This window comes from Acomys russatus, chromosome 30 (genome assembly GCF_903995435.1).
Source record: "Acomys russatus chromosome 30, mAcoRus1.1, whole genome shotgun sequence".
NCBI classification, from domain to species: Eukaryota; Metazoa; Chordata; class Mammalia; order Rodentia; family Muridae; genus Acomys; species Acomys russatus.
The window spans coordinates 4,557,143-4,569,216 of NC_067166.1; the positions used below are offsets into that span (position 1 = coordinate 4,557,143).

Here is a 12,074-nt window from a genome sequence, read left to right on the forward strand (position 1 = left end):
GTACTGGAAACTGACTACTGGCACCAGGTCTCAAGAGAAACAATGTCTCTGCCATGTAGCTCATGGGGCATATCCGGGCAGGGAAACTATCAGGAGAATTCCAGCAACCGTTCTGTGGAGTACATCACGGGGCTTATCCGGGCAGGGGAGCTATCAGGAGAATTCCAGCAACTGCTCTGTGGAGTGTGAGCAGAGCTACCTGTCAGAGTCTAGAGGCTCCACTTTCCAGCTGGAACCCTTGTCAAACAGGAAAGAGAAAACACTTCAGTGACACAAAGGCCTGCTCAGGTGAGAGGTCAGCTTAGGTTCCTGGGAATTTTCCAGCAGGCCACAGGGGCAGAAGGATGTCGCAATAGAGTCATAAAGTCCAGTAAATATGACGCCAGTGACAAATGTTCTGTTTCACTTTGTAGGATAAGCATGACTTTCAGGACTCCGTGAGAGTGACTCTGGACTTTAATCTCACTGATCCAGAAAATGGGCCTGTGCTTGATGACGCTCTGCCAAACTCAGTCCACGAACATGTAAGGTTAAGTTACAATGTCCATTTGTGAATGCGTTAGAAAATCTAAAACCACATAGCAATTGTGTGTGAGAGGGAGAGAGAGACAGACAGACAGACAGACAGACAGCCACAGACACAGACACACACACACACACAGAGAGAGAGAGAGAGAGAGAGAGAGAGAGAGAGAGAGAGAGAGAGAGAGAGAGAGAATTGGGCAACTCTAGACTTCTCCTAGTTCCTTTAGCTTCCTCTTGCTGAGATTTAAATAAGCAATTGAAAAGGGCATTTGTGCTATTAAACATATAAGGATACATTATGAGACAGTTTAGGGATAACGGATGCATTCATACTGGACCTCATCCTTGGACCACAGCTAACCACTAGACCGTAGTGCAGATTCATCTCTGGTCTTCCTGTAGTGTAAAGGAGGCATGTGGCACAAAGCTTGAGTCTTACTTGCTGTTCTGTTGCTGTGAGAAGACACCATGACAACTCTTCCGAAAGAAAGCATTTCACTAGGGGGCTGCCTAAGGCGTTAGAGGGCTACACAATCATCACAGTGGGAAATAGACAGGCATGACACTGGCGCAGTACCTGAGTTCTTTCTATCCTGAGCTCCAGGGAGCAGACACACACACACACAGAGAGAGAGAGAGAGAGAGAGAGAGAGAGAGAGAGAGAGAGAGAGAGAGAGAGAGAGACAGACAGACAGAGACAGAGACAGAGACACAGAGAGAGACAGAGAGAGAGACAGAGACAGAGACAGAGACAGAGACAGAGACACAGAGAGAGACAGAGACAGAGACAGAGACACAGAGAGAGACAGAGACAGAGACAGAGACAGAGACACAGAGACAGAGACAGAGACAGAGACACAGAGAGAGACAGAGACACAGAGAGAGACAGAGACAGAGACAGAGACACAGAGAGAGACAGAGACAGAGACAAAGACAAAGACAGAGAGACAGTGAGAGACAGAGGGACTTTGAAACCTCAAAGCCCACCCCCAGTGACAAACCTCTTCCAACAAGGCCACACCTCCTAATCTGTCACAAACGATTCCACTAATGGGGGATCAGACATTCAAATCTGTGTGCCAGTGTGAGCCATTCTCGCTCAAGCCACCACAGCATGAAGAAACAGAGCAGCTTCTTTTGAGGCATAGTGTTACCCCAAGAACAAAAGAGACTAAGCTGTGCCAACTCAGTTCTGTTCCCAAATTCAACAATCACATCTGAGAGTGAGAGGGGACAGAGAGGAAGGAGTGTCACAAGAGCAGCCACGGTGGAGAAAAGTTGTAGGGACGGAGAATTTCGTTTCCCTCATTCATCCATCTTCCAGTCTCCCCTCCAACTTTGGTAACATATCTGTCATCTTAAATGTACCCAACAAGGCGGCTCAAGTCTTGCCTCGAATTGGGCTTTCAGCAGGAACTAAATGTGCTATAAAGAATTTCAGATTTGGGGGGGGGGGAATTCTACCTAGTCTGGGGAGTCTTAGAAAGCCCCACGAGGTTGTGACTTTTCCATCGTGCCCTGAAGGACTGGGCGGTTTTGCATCCAGCTTACAGTGTGGGTGGCCGAAGAAGCTTAAGATACACACTGGCTCAGAGGAGGTGATACAGCACATGGCCGGACTCAAAGGGCAGAGTGAGATCTTGGGGGTTTGGTGCCACCACCCAGGCTATACACATTTTAAAGGACAGTGCAATGCTGTTGACTGTTTCTGTTTAGCTCAGCGGGTGCCGGATGCCAGTGCAATGGGCTTCTTTAATGTAAGGAGGAGATGGATAGGTGACGTGACAGGGGACACAGGAGATATGGAGTGGAGGCTAGGAAGGGCATGTGTGGTGACAGGCTGGATAGGGGAAGGATGGAATTTAAGAAGAAGAATCAAATAAAGTTTCCAGATACAAGGCTGGGCCATTCTCCTGCCGCTTTGACAGGCTTCCTTAATGCCGCATTCTCTTTTTTTACTAGGAAATCACAGAAATAAAGCTGGGTAGATTTAGATCTAAGAGTTCTCTACTTGAGGTTTGGAAAGTGTCCAAACACATACAAGCACTAGCATAAAATACCTACGAAAACCACCTCCTTTAAATGACTTGGAAATGAAGATTACAAGTCGACACTTATTCTTTCTCCCGTAAAGTCAGCAGCAAATGTAAAAATCCCTAAAGATCTCAGTGATACAATCACTTGGGTGCCATGCCATTTCTGTTACACAAGTTCATAGGTAGTTTCCAGTGATGTTAATCTACACCATGAAAAATATGTTGCTGTGACCATTTCAGATTCCTTTTGCCAAAGACTGTGGAAACAAGGAAAAGTGCAGCTCAGACCTCACCCTGGATGTGTCCACCACAGAGCAGAGCCTGCTCATCGTCAGGTCCCAGAATGACAAGCTCAATGTCAGCCTCACGGTCCGAAACAAAAGAGACAGTGCCTACAACACCAGGGCACTAGTGCAGCACTCCTCAAACCTGATTTTTTCCGGAATTGAGGTAAATGTGCTGTTTTCATCCATTCTCTTAAGGACTATTACTGGACCCATTTTTCATGCTACTGAGCTAATTAGTTTCATTACATTCATCTGAGAAGAGTAGAAAGCATTTTCGTTAATTTGCTAATATACAATACACTAGTGGTCATAGTTGCAAGCTTTTAAGATATTTACAAATGTTCATTGGTTTTATTATGTGCATAGGGGTATTAGGCCTACATGTGTGCCTGTGCACTGTATGTGTGCCTGGTGCCCAGCATCACAAAGGCCAAAAGAGGACATTGGATCTGTGAACTGGAGCTACAGTCTATTGTGAGCAGCCACGTGCGTGTTTGGGACTAACTTCCAGTCTTCTGCAATAACAACCTAGCGTGAGCAGGGCTGTTGACCACTGGGCCATCTCTCCGACCCTCACCCCCACCAACTTTTTGGTTTTTTTTTTAGTTTTTGTTTTGTTTCTTTGGAGAAGCATGTCTCTTACTGGACATAGTATTTTAAGAAAGACAGTTGATAGTTCAAGATTCTGTGTTTCACAGAGCCATCAAGCCGGTGAAACTGAGGTTCAGCCAAAGAAAAGATATAATAATCAAAGCTAAAAACCATTAATGGATATTCAGAGAGGAGTTTACGCATTGAAAGGAAAGTTTCCATTGAGAAAATGGAGATACTGTTTCTTTCTTCCTATGAAAAAAAAATCTTTAGCCAAATATTTTTGTTAGACAACACTTGTTACTTATTTATAGCATTATTTATACATTCCTGCTCCACTGGGCAGGAACATACCTGCACATCAGATATTTTATTAATTTGACAAGACCCTCCATAGGATGTGGATCATTTGTCAGTATTTCCAAGTGTGAACTTAGCTTTTGGTTCTGATTCCCAAATGTGTCCACCAAGTTAAAATTCTGCATATATATATCTATATGAATAATTTTAAAGTATTTTTATTCACATTAAAATGAATAATGCTAATGTGAATATTTTTATATATATTAAAACCCAATACTGGTAGGTCTAGGAATGGAGTTAAATTGTGGAAATTAGTATGCATGAGACCCTGGTTAAATCCCAGCACTATAATACATGCACACCCACCCCCACCCCTCCACCCCACCACCCCCCCCACACACACACACCCCCACACACACACACGCACGTGTGCGCATGCACATACTCATACATAGTATTAAAACATTGTTGTCTAGTTTCCATAAATTTAAATTGTTACTATTATGTTACTGTTGTTTGTTCTGAATCATTTAGAGACATGGTAACTAATATAGGCTCATCAAATAAGGGTCATGTGATACTATAACATATTTTGGTTTCAGAATATTAATTGTGACTATGAAACAATTGTAGAGATGCAAAATACAAGTGTAAGGTGGAGAAACAATCATTGTTGCTGGACTTTCTCTGCAAAGGGAACTATGTTAAAAGGCACTGCCTGTAACCTCTCCAGCTGGCTTTCTCGCCATGGCAGCGAGGCAAGAATACCCACAGCACACAACTCTGACCATAGCAGAGAGGCAGGAATACCCATGGTACACAGCTCTGGGCATGGCAGAGAGGCAGGAATACCCATGGTACACAGCTCTGGGCATGGCAGAGAGGCAGGAATATCCATCGTACACAGCTCTGGCCATAGCAGAGAGGCAGGAATACCCATGGTACACAGCTCTGGCCATGGCAGAGAGGCAGGAATACCCATGGTACACAGCTCTGGCCATAGCAGAGAGGCAGGAATACCCATAGCGCAGAGCTCTGGCCATAGCAGAGAGGCAGGAATACCCATGGTGCACAGCTCTGGACATGGCAGAGAGGCAGGAATACCCATAGTGCAAGGCTAATAATTCAAGAAAGTCCTTATGCTTTTATTCAGACCACTCTTTCTCCACTTGTAGTATGTGCTGGGTGGAGTCAGGGCTCGAATCCTGGTAGTTGCAGGTTAGAGCCTTGTTTTAGTGGAGGACGCCAAACTCCTGGACCTGTGTGACGCTCTGAGAGTACAGGTGTGGGTTAGGCATCCACTGCTGCAGTTTCCCGCTCACGGCTGCCCTTAGTGCTCCTGTTGCCCCTGACTACTCTGCAGGGCAGTGAGATGTGCTTCGTCCCTCAAGTGTTGATTTCAGATCCCCAGGAGCTATGGACCTGCAATCCTGTGGAATTGTGATGACTCTCGCAGCTAGACCAAGAGACAAATCCTGTCTAGGTGGCTGCTAAGGCATAGTTGGGAAAACTCTAATGCGACAAATTTAAATATTTCACCTGCATTTTTGCTCTAACTATGTTTATTTTTCCATTTTAGGGGATCCAGAAAGATAGCTGTGAATCCAACCACAATATCACATGCAGAGTTGGATATCCTTTCCTGAGGACGGGAGGAATGGTGAGTGCTCAATGCGTGCAGCCTGATATTTGCTAGAGAAGGACTCTGTGTCTCTCTTAAAACCCACACATTGAAATTTAACCCCAATATGGCAGCATCAGGAAGTGGGGCCTCTGGAACTTGTGACTTCACAAAATACGCTAAAGAGGGCTCTTTTACACCATCTGTATATGACGTGCACGTCTCCAGAGAGCAGGCCACCATCACACTCCAGGCTGCTGGTGTTTTCATCCTAGAGTTCACATACTCCACAGCCATGAGAAGAAGAAGAAGAAGAAGAAGAAGAAGAAGAAGAAGAAGAAGAAGAAGAAGAAGAAGAAGAAGAAGAAGAAGAAGAAGAAGACCTCCAGTGTTTATTAATTACATACATTAGTAGTTTGACTTATTTCATAATAGAACTCAGGAAGACTAAGACAAAATCAAAAGCTTAGTGTTTTTTAAGTCACATCCAAATACAAAGGCTGAATCTATAGTAGATAAACAGATGAACCTTTTATATTCCTGCCGGCAGTGAATAAGAGCTCTATCTCCATGTTATATCATTATTATTATCACTACGACTACTACTATTTTATCCCGGTCATCATCACCATCATCACCATCATCACCATCATCACCATTCTGGAGGATGTAACTTGGATTTGTATTTCCCTAACAGCAAGTGATTACACACACACACACACACACACACACACACACACACACACACACACACACACACATGTATGTGCGTGCTTATGCACACATGCATGCATGTGCACACCCATGATCTTAGGAGAAATATCTACTACAATCTTTTTTTTTTTAAATTGAGATAGGGTCCACTTTGAAGCCCAGGCTAGCCCTAAACTTATGATATAGCCCAGGATTTCATGAGCTCTCAGCAGGTCTACTGCCTCCGCCTCATACGTGCTAGGACTCCAGACATGAACACCAACCATGTCCTTTTCTTTACCTGTTTCTAAACTAGGCTGCCTTTTGTTCTATTAAACTGTAGGAGTTCTTCAAATAGTCTACATTCAAGTCTCCTGTCAGATACATGATTAGAAACTGTTAGGCTTTTTCCAAGATGCTGATGATGATGATGATTTGCTCTTACCACCTAGGTCTTTGATCCATGTGGGGGAAAAAACCCCTCTGAGGTTATGTGTCATGAAGGAGTCCACTTACCCTTTGCAACCAAATACCAAGTTGTCTTATACTCTTTGAGGAAGGCATTAAACTTAAATATTTCTTTCTCTATCCAGCATTTTCCTGTGTGGGGAATAAAAGCTTAAATCAAAATATCTCTTGGGTTATACAAAGGACAAAGGGAAGAACTTGAGAGAAATTTCAGTTTGGGCTTCACACTTAGCCTGTTCTTCGGTTCAAGATCTAGACTTTTAGTTTAACTATTTCAGGATAGTGTGAATATACAGTAAAATGAGTGGCTTCCTCTGGCCAAATCCCCGGCAGCATCTTCCTATTGACACAGAGGCTACAGAGCATCCCGTGACCCACGTGTCCAGGCTAGATGTGGAGGTGAAGGAATGACCAGGAAGTCCCATCCAACAACGGCCTCTCACTAGAATGGAGATAGTACAGATCAGTGCTCCAACACAAGAGAAAACCATCTTTCTTAAAAGAGCTTTTTTCCCCTTAAAGTAAGATTATATATGGGAGGGAAGAAAATAAAAGGAAATCCCATATGTACTATGATACGGCCATGCTAATCTCATCACCCTTATGGTCTCTGCCACACCATATGTGAACGGCACCAACTGTCCACAAGCTGTAAATGCCACTTGTCTGTTTAACATTTATCATAAAGACATAACTTTAGGCAGTTTCCATTAACTAGATATTCCTGAAAAGTTTTTCTGGTCCCAATTTTAAATACTTTAATTTGAGATTAAGAAATATAATTTCATAAGCACTACAATGAGGTCAGTGGACAAGAATATGCAGGTGATCTCTGTTTTAAAAAAATAATTCACATTTTAGTGTGAATGTTGTTGGTCATACATACCCCCTGTATGCAGGCAGAGCTTCTCAAAAGATGGCTGTCTTTTTATGATGGTTGCACCTTAAACTGCTTTGTGGTTTTCCTAAGCATTGTTTTAAGCATGCATTACTCTTACAGCCAAGCAAAGCTCAATACTTTTATAGTACTTTATTCTAAAGAACTATTCATTTTGTATTATTTTCTTGAAGTATTCTAGTTACCTAAAAAAAAAAAAAAATTACACTATCAAATTAACGAATCAAATATGTTCCCTGTTTTATTATGGTGGCTAGCATATGAATTTCCTGAACTAAAGAGACTCTGATTATTAACATGCCACAATTATGTTCGTTACTCTTATCTGGCGAATTATGGTAATAAAACAAGATGCTTTCTGGTTTGCATAGATGCTTTTTTTGTTGCCATGGCTTGGACCAGGCATTTAAATTCAGGGTTCCCAGGTGCCCTGCTGCATTGGGACTGCTATAAAAATAGCAGGAATAGAGTAACATATGAATGAGAAATGTATCGCTCACAGATATGGAAGCTGAAGAAATCTAAGGTCAAGACAACGTCAGGCCCAATGTCTGTTAAAAAAAACAAATGCCACAAACACTTTTTGGTTCAAAGGTGTGTTCTCCCTGGATCCTCCAGGAGCAGAAAGGCAGCTTCCTGGGAGCTCTTCCACAAGGGAGTTAATCCCACTCATGTGGATGTTCATGGCCCGTTATCTGCCCAAAGAACCCACCCTCGATGTTATAACATTAACAACTAAACTTGGACACATGAACTTTGAATGGAATAAAGCACTCAGACCACAGTGATATGCAAAGCTTTTGCATAGTCACCTCTAGAAATGCATGTGTATATTGTATCTTATTTATGATGAGGGTGTACTTTGTAAGATAGTGTTTCTTAAGTTATTTTATATTGTATGTTTAGGTAGTGAATTTACATAAGTTATGCATTTTATTAAAAGCTGATATTTCCTGTTAACTTAAGATATCTATTTTAACTTCATAGGTTGCCTTCAAGATAATATTCCAGTTTAATACATCCCATCTCACAGAAAACGCAGTCATTCATTTAACTGCAATAAGGTTGGTTTATACGTGTGTGAACATGTCTGTGTGCATGCATGCCCTGTCTCTCATGTAGTTGATTACTTTACTCTGGTGGCTCCTCGAAGCTTGTGTGTGTGATCAACAGAAGTTAACAGGCCATGAATGTCTTCCCTTCAAAACAAACAAACAACAAACAAAAAATACCATGGGGGTAATTAGCAAAAGTAGAAGACTTCTTACCCAAAGCAAATGAAGTTGTTGGTAATTTTAACTGCAGACTATCTTGTAATTACACATCACTTATATCTGCCAAATTGCATTGACAATGAACAGAATCTGCTAATCTTAAAACATTTACTAGCTGCCTATTAAGGTCAACGGAAATATGGATTTAAATTTCATAGTACCTTTTATACATCAATACGTTTTACACCAGTCATACTTCATCACAGTACACACACAAGAAAGTAAGGCCCCTGAGTCAACATGAACAAAGCTCATACAAACTCACAGAGACTGCGACAGCGTGCACAGGGCCCTCACAGATTTGCACCATGCTCTTGGTGTATATATTATGGCTTCTGGTTTAATTTTTTTTAAAGATTATTTATTATTATATATACAGTGTTCTGTCTGCATATATACCTGTAGGCCAGAAAAGGGCATCATATCATATTACAGATGGTTGCTGGGAATTGAACTCAGGACCTTTGGAAGAGCAGGCGGCGCTCTTAACCACTGAGCTATCTGGGATTCCTGAGTATATGGATGAGTGGGTCTCTAATTCTTGGGCTTCTCTTGGGCTTTTTTTTTTTTTTTTCCTGTTTGTTTATTTTGTCCAGCTCTGAAGTGCTAGTTATGGTTTGGTTTTTTGAGACAGGGTCTCTCTATGTAGCCCTGGCTGTCCTGGACTCACTTTGTAGATCAGGCTGGCCTTGAACTCACAGCAATCCACCTACTTCTCTGCCTCCCGAGTGCTGGGATTAAAGGTGTGCGCCACCACCACCACTGCTTAGCTGCTAGTTTTTGTTTTATCTAATTATATTTTATTATTATGCCTTAGAAAAGTTTAATTTTCTAATGAGAGACAGAAAGGGGTGGATCAAGGCAGGAGGAGAGGTGGGGAGGGACAGGGATGAGGACAGGGAGGGTGAGGCACACTCAGGATATATTATATGAGGGAAAAATGTACTTTTTCAATAAGAGGAAAACATAAATTAATAAAAGAAAAGTAGGTGTCACTTTAAATTAAGAATCTATGGGTATTTTAAAGCCAAGTTTAATTCATCGTAGTTAAAGAAAGAATACGTTATTTGTATTTTCTAAAAAAATAAAAGTACGAAAAGATTAATACAGAACTTGAGGTGCGTTTTAACTTCCTGCTGAGTGCAGTTTTCCAGTGGAACACGTCCTGCGAGGCTAAGTGGCGCTGCTTGTGGTGGCCAGCATGACGCTGCACAAAGTCATCACTACAAGCGCTGCTTGTGGTGGCCAGCACGACGCTGCACATAGTCATCACTACAAAGACGGAAAATGAATCAGCACGTGACAAAATGAAGTAGTAGATGGATTCACTCACTTCAGCTCAGCACCTATTTATTTGACATTTACTGTAGAAAAGTTATTGATAAAATATCTGTGTTTTGTAGCTGGGCACGGTAGCACACACCTGTAACCCAGCACTCGGGAGGCAGTGGCAAGCAGGTGGATCTCTGTGGGTTCGAGGCCAGCCTGGTCTACAAAATGAGTCCAAGACAGCCAAGGCTACACAGAGAGACCCTGTCTCGATAACAGTCGGGATGTAATCTGAATAATTTATAATAAATAAGTAAATTTTAAAAATAACCAACCAGCCAAATAAATAAATAAATAGAATATCCATGCTGTAGGTGGAAAAACCAAGGCGGAGAGCTTAAATGACTTGATGTGAAGGTACCTGTCACAGGATCAAGAACAACCTCATCCTCCATTATCTGGCCATTTCAATTATATCTCTCCGCCTTGCTTTGTTCATGAGTATGAGGTATATTTGTGTATAATGTATTTGTTTGTGGATATAATTAAAATTTAAATATTATGAAAGTTACACCCCCAATCAAGGAAATACATAAGAATTTATACAACATACATGCTAAGGACTCAGTTTGGAAAGACTACTAAAAGCAATATAAGGAGACTTTAGACTCACAACTAGCTCAGTTCAGTCTCTATACAAGCTCCTCGTATGTCTTAAATGCAAGCTGAGGTGATTTGCATACAAATCTTTCTGCCAGAGAAATTCAGCAATCTCAGCATTTTAATGGTTAATCCCGGGGAATTTTTATCAGTTCACACAATTTACATAAACATTGGATCTCAGTCAGTGTGGTTTTCAACTCTAAATCAGCAGCTTAGGGCTAGTCTCCTTTCTCCTCTCAGTAAAAGCAAATGAAGAATTCCACAAATTTGTATTTTATTAATCTGCATAGAAATGGCCTGTGAATGAGCAAATTTGGCAATTAGCATGATTGTGCTGTCTTTCCCAGTGACAGTGAAGAACCACCGGAATCTCTTCACGATAATGAAGTAAATATTTCCATCCCAGTAAAATATGAAGTCGGACTACAGTTTTACAGGTAGGCCGGAGCCACCTCTATTCATTGGCAGCTTTCTGATCAGCGAAGGCTTCTCCTAGTGTGGTCCCTGGCTGAGAGCATTCCCTCTCAGGCACTTAAAGAGGCAGTGCCACTCCAGACCTGCCGAGTGAGAAACTCTGATGTGCTGCCCAGCGTCCATATTAAATGTCTCTCATATAATCCACAGTTCTCTTACATTAGAGAGGCTGCATGCACTAAATATCAAAGTACAATGCGCTAGCGACAGGTCTCAGCTCTTAAATGTAAGCCGGAGTCCTTGACAAAACGCAGTGGCCTCTGACAGGTTGGCAGCATGTTTCTTGGTCACTGTTTTCATCCTGTGGGATGGGATTCGTGGGCCCATCCTCCCCCATGAGGTTAAAGCATTTCTCTTTGGTCAGCTGTTAGTTCCTTCTGCTCACATACCAGTCATGTTTGTAAATTCCCACACCACAGAGTCTCTTGCTTATGAATTCTCTTAGTGGAATAGAACTGCAATCTTTCTCTAAATAAGCACGTGCAATGCATAAAAAAATATGAGCACCAATGTCACGGCCATCCTAGCCTAATAGTCTATCAGGTTGTTTGTTTCTTACAGCACTTTGTGATAGCTAACGAGAGCTCAGAAAGCATGGGTTATGGGCAAGCTGTATCGACTTGCTTATATTCCTTAGCCTTTGAAGTCTGTTGTTTGATTTGCTGTGTCTGCTTCTGTCAGCACAAAGATTTTTTTCCCAACAATTTTCCACTTAATTCAAATCAATTTTTGGCACACATTTGTAAATATCTTTTATTTATCTTCTCTTGGCTGAAGGGTTGCTGTGAGAGATGGTCTTAAGTTCTACCAGGGTCACCCAAAGATCTTGGCCTTTGGAGAATGACTGAGCTCTTCCATTAAGCAGTAACAGGGTTTTAAAATTGTGTAAATGTAAACTTAAAAAAAAAAAAAACTAGTTTCTTCACTACAAAACATATTAAATTTTAGTCTGATTTTCTCTAAGTATAAATG

At 41.8% G+C, this 12,074-nt stretch overlaps 1 protein-coding gene across 1 annotated transcript in view; it reads left to right on the forward strand.

Annotated features, from left to right (window-relative positions):
- Nucleotides 1-12,074, forward strand: part of Itga1 (integrin subunit alpha 1) — a 144,583-nt gene that overhangs the window by 116,985 nt on the left and 15,524 nt on the right. Inside the window, exons 18-22 of the mRNA XM_051172259.1 lie at nucleotides 414-524; nucleotides 2,802-3,011; nucleotides 5,322-5,402; nucleotides 8,410-8,486; nucleotides 10,976-11,065. Coding sequence (XP_051028216.1) covers nucleotides 414-524; nucleotides 2,802-3,011; nucleotides 5,322-5,402; nucleotides 8,410-8,486; nucleotides 10,976-11,065 — 569 coding nt within the window. The remainder of the gene's footprint in view (nucleotides 1-413; nucleotides 525-2,801; nucleotides 3,012-5,321; nucleotides 5,403-8,409; nucleotides 8,487-10,975; nucleotides 11,066-12,074) is intronic.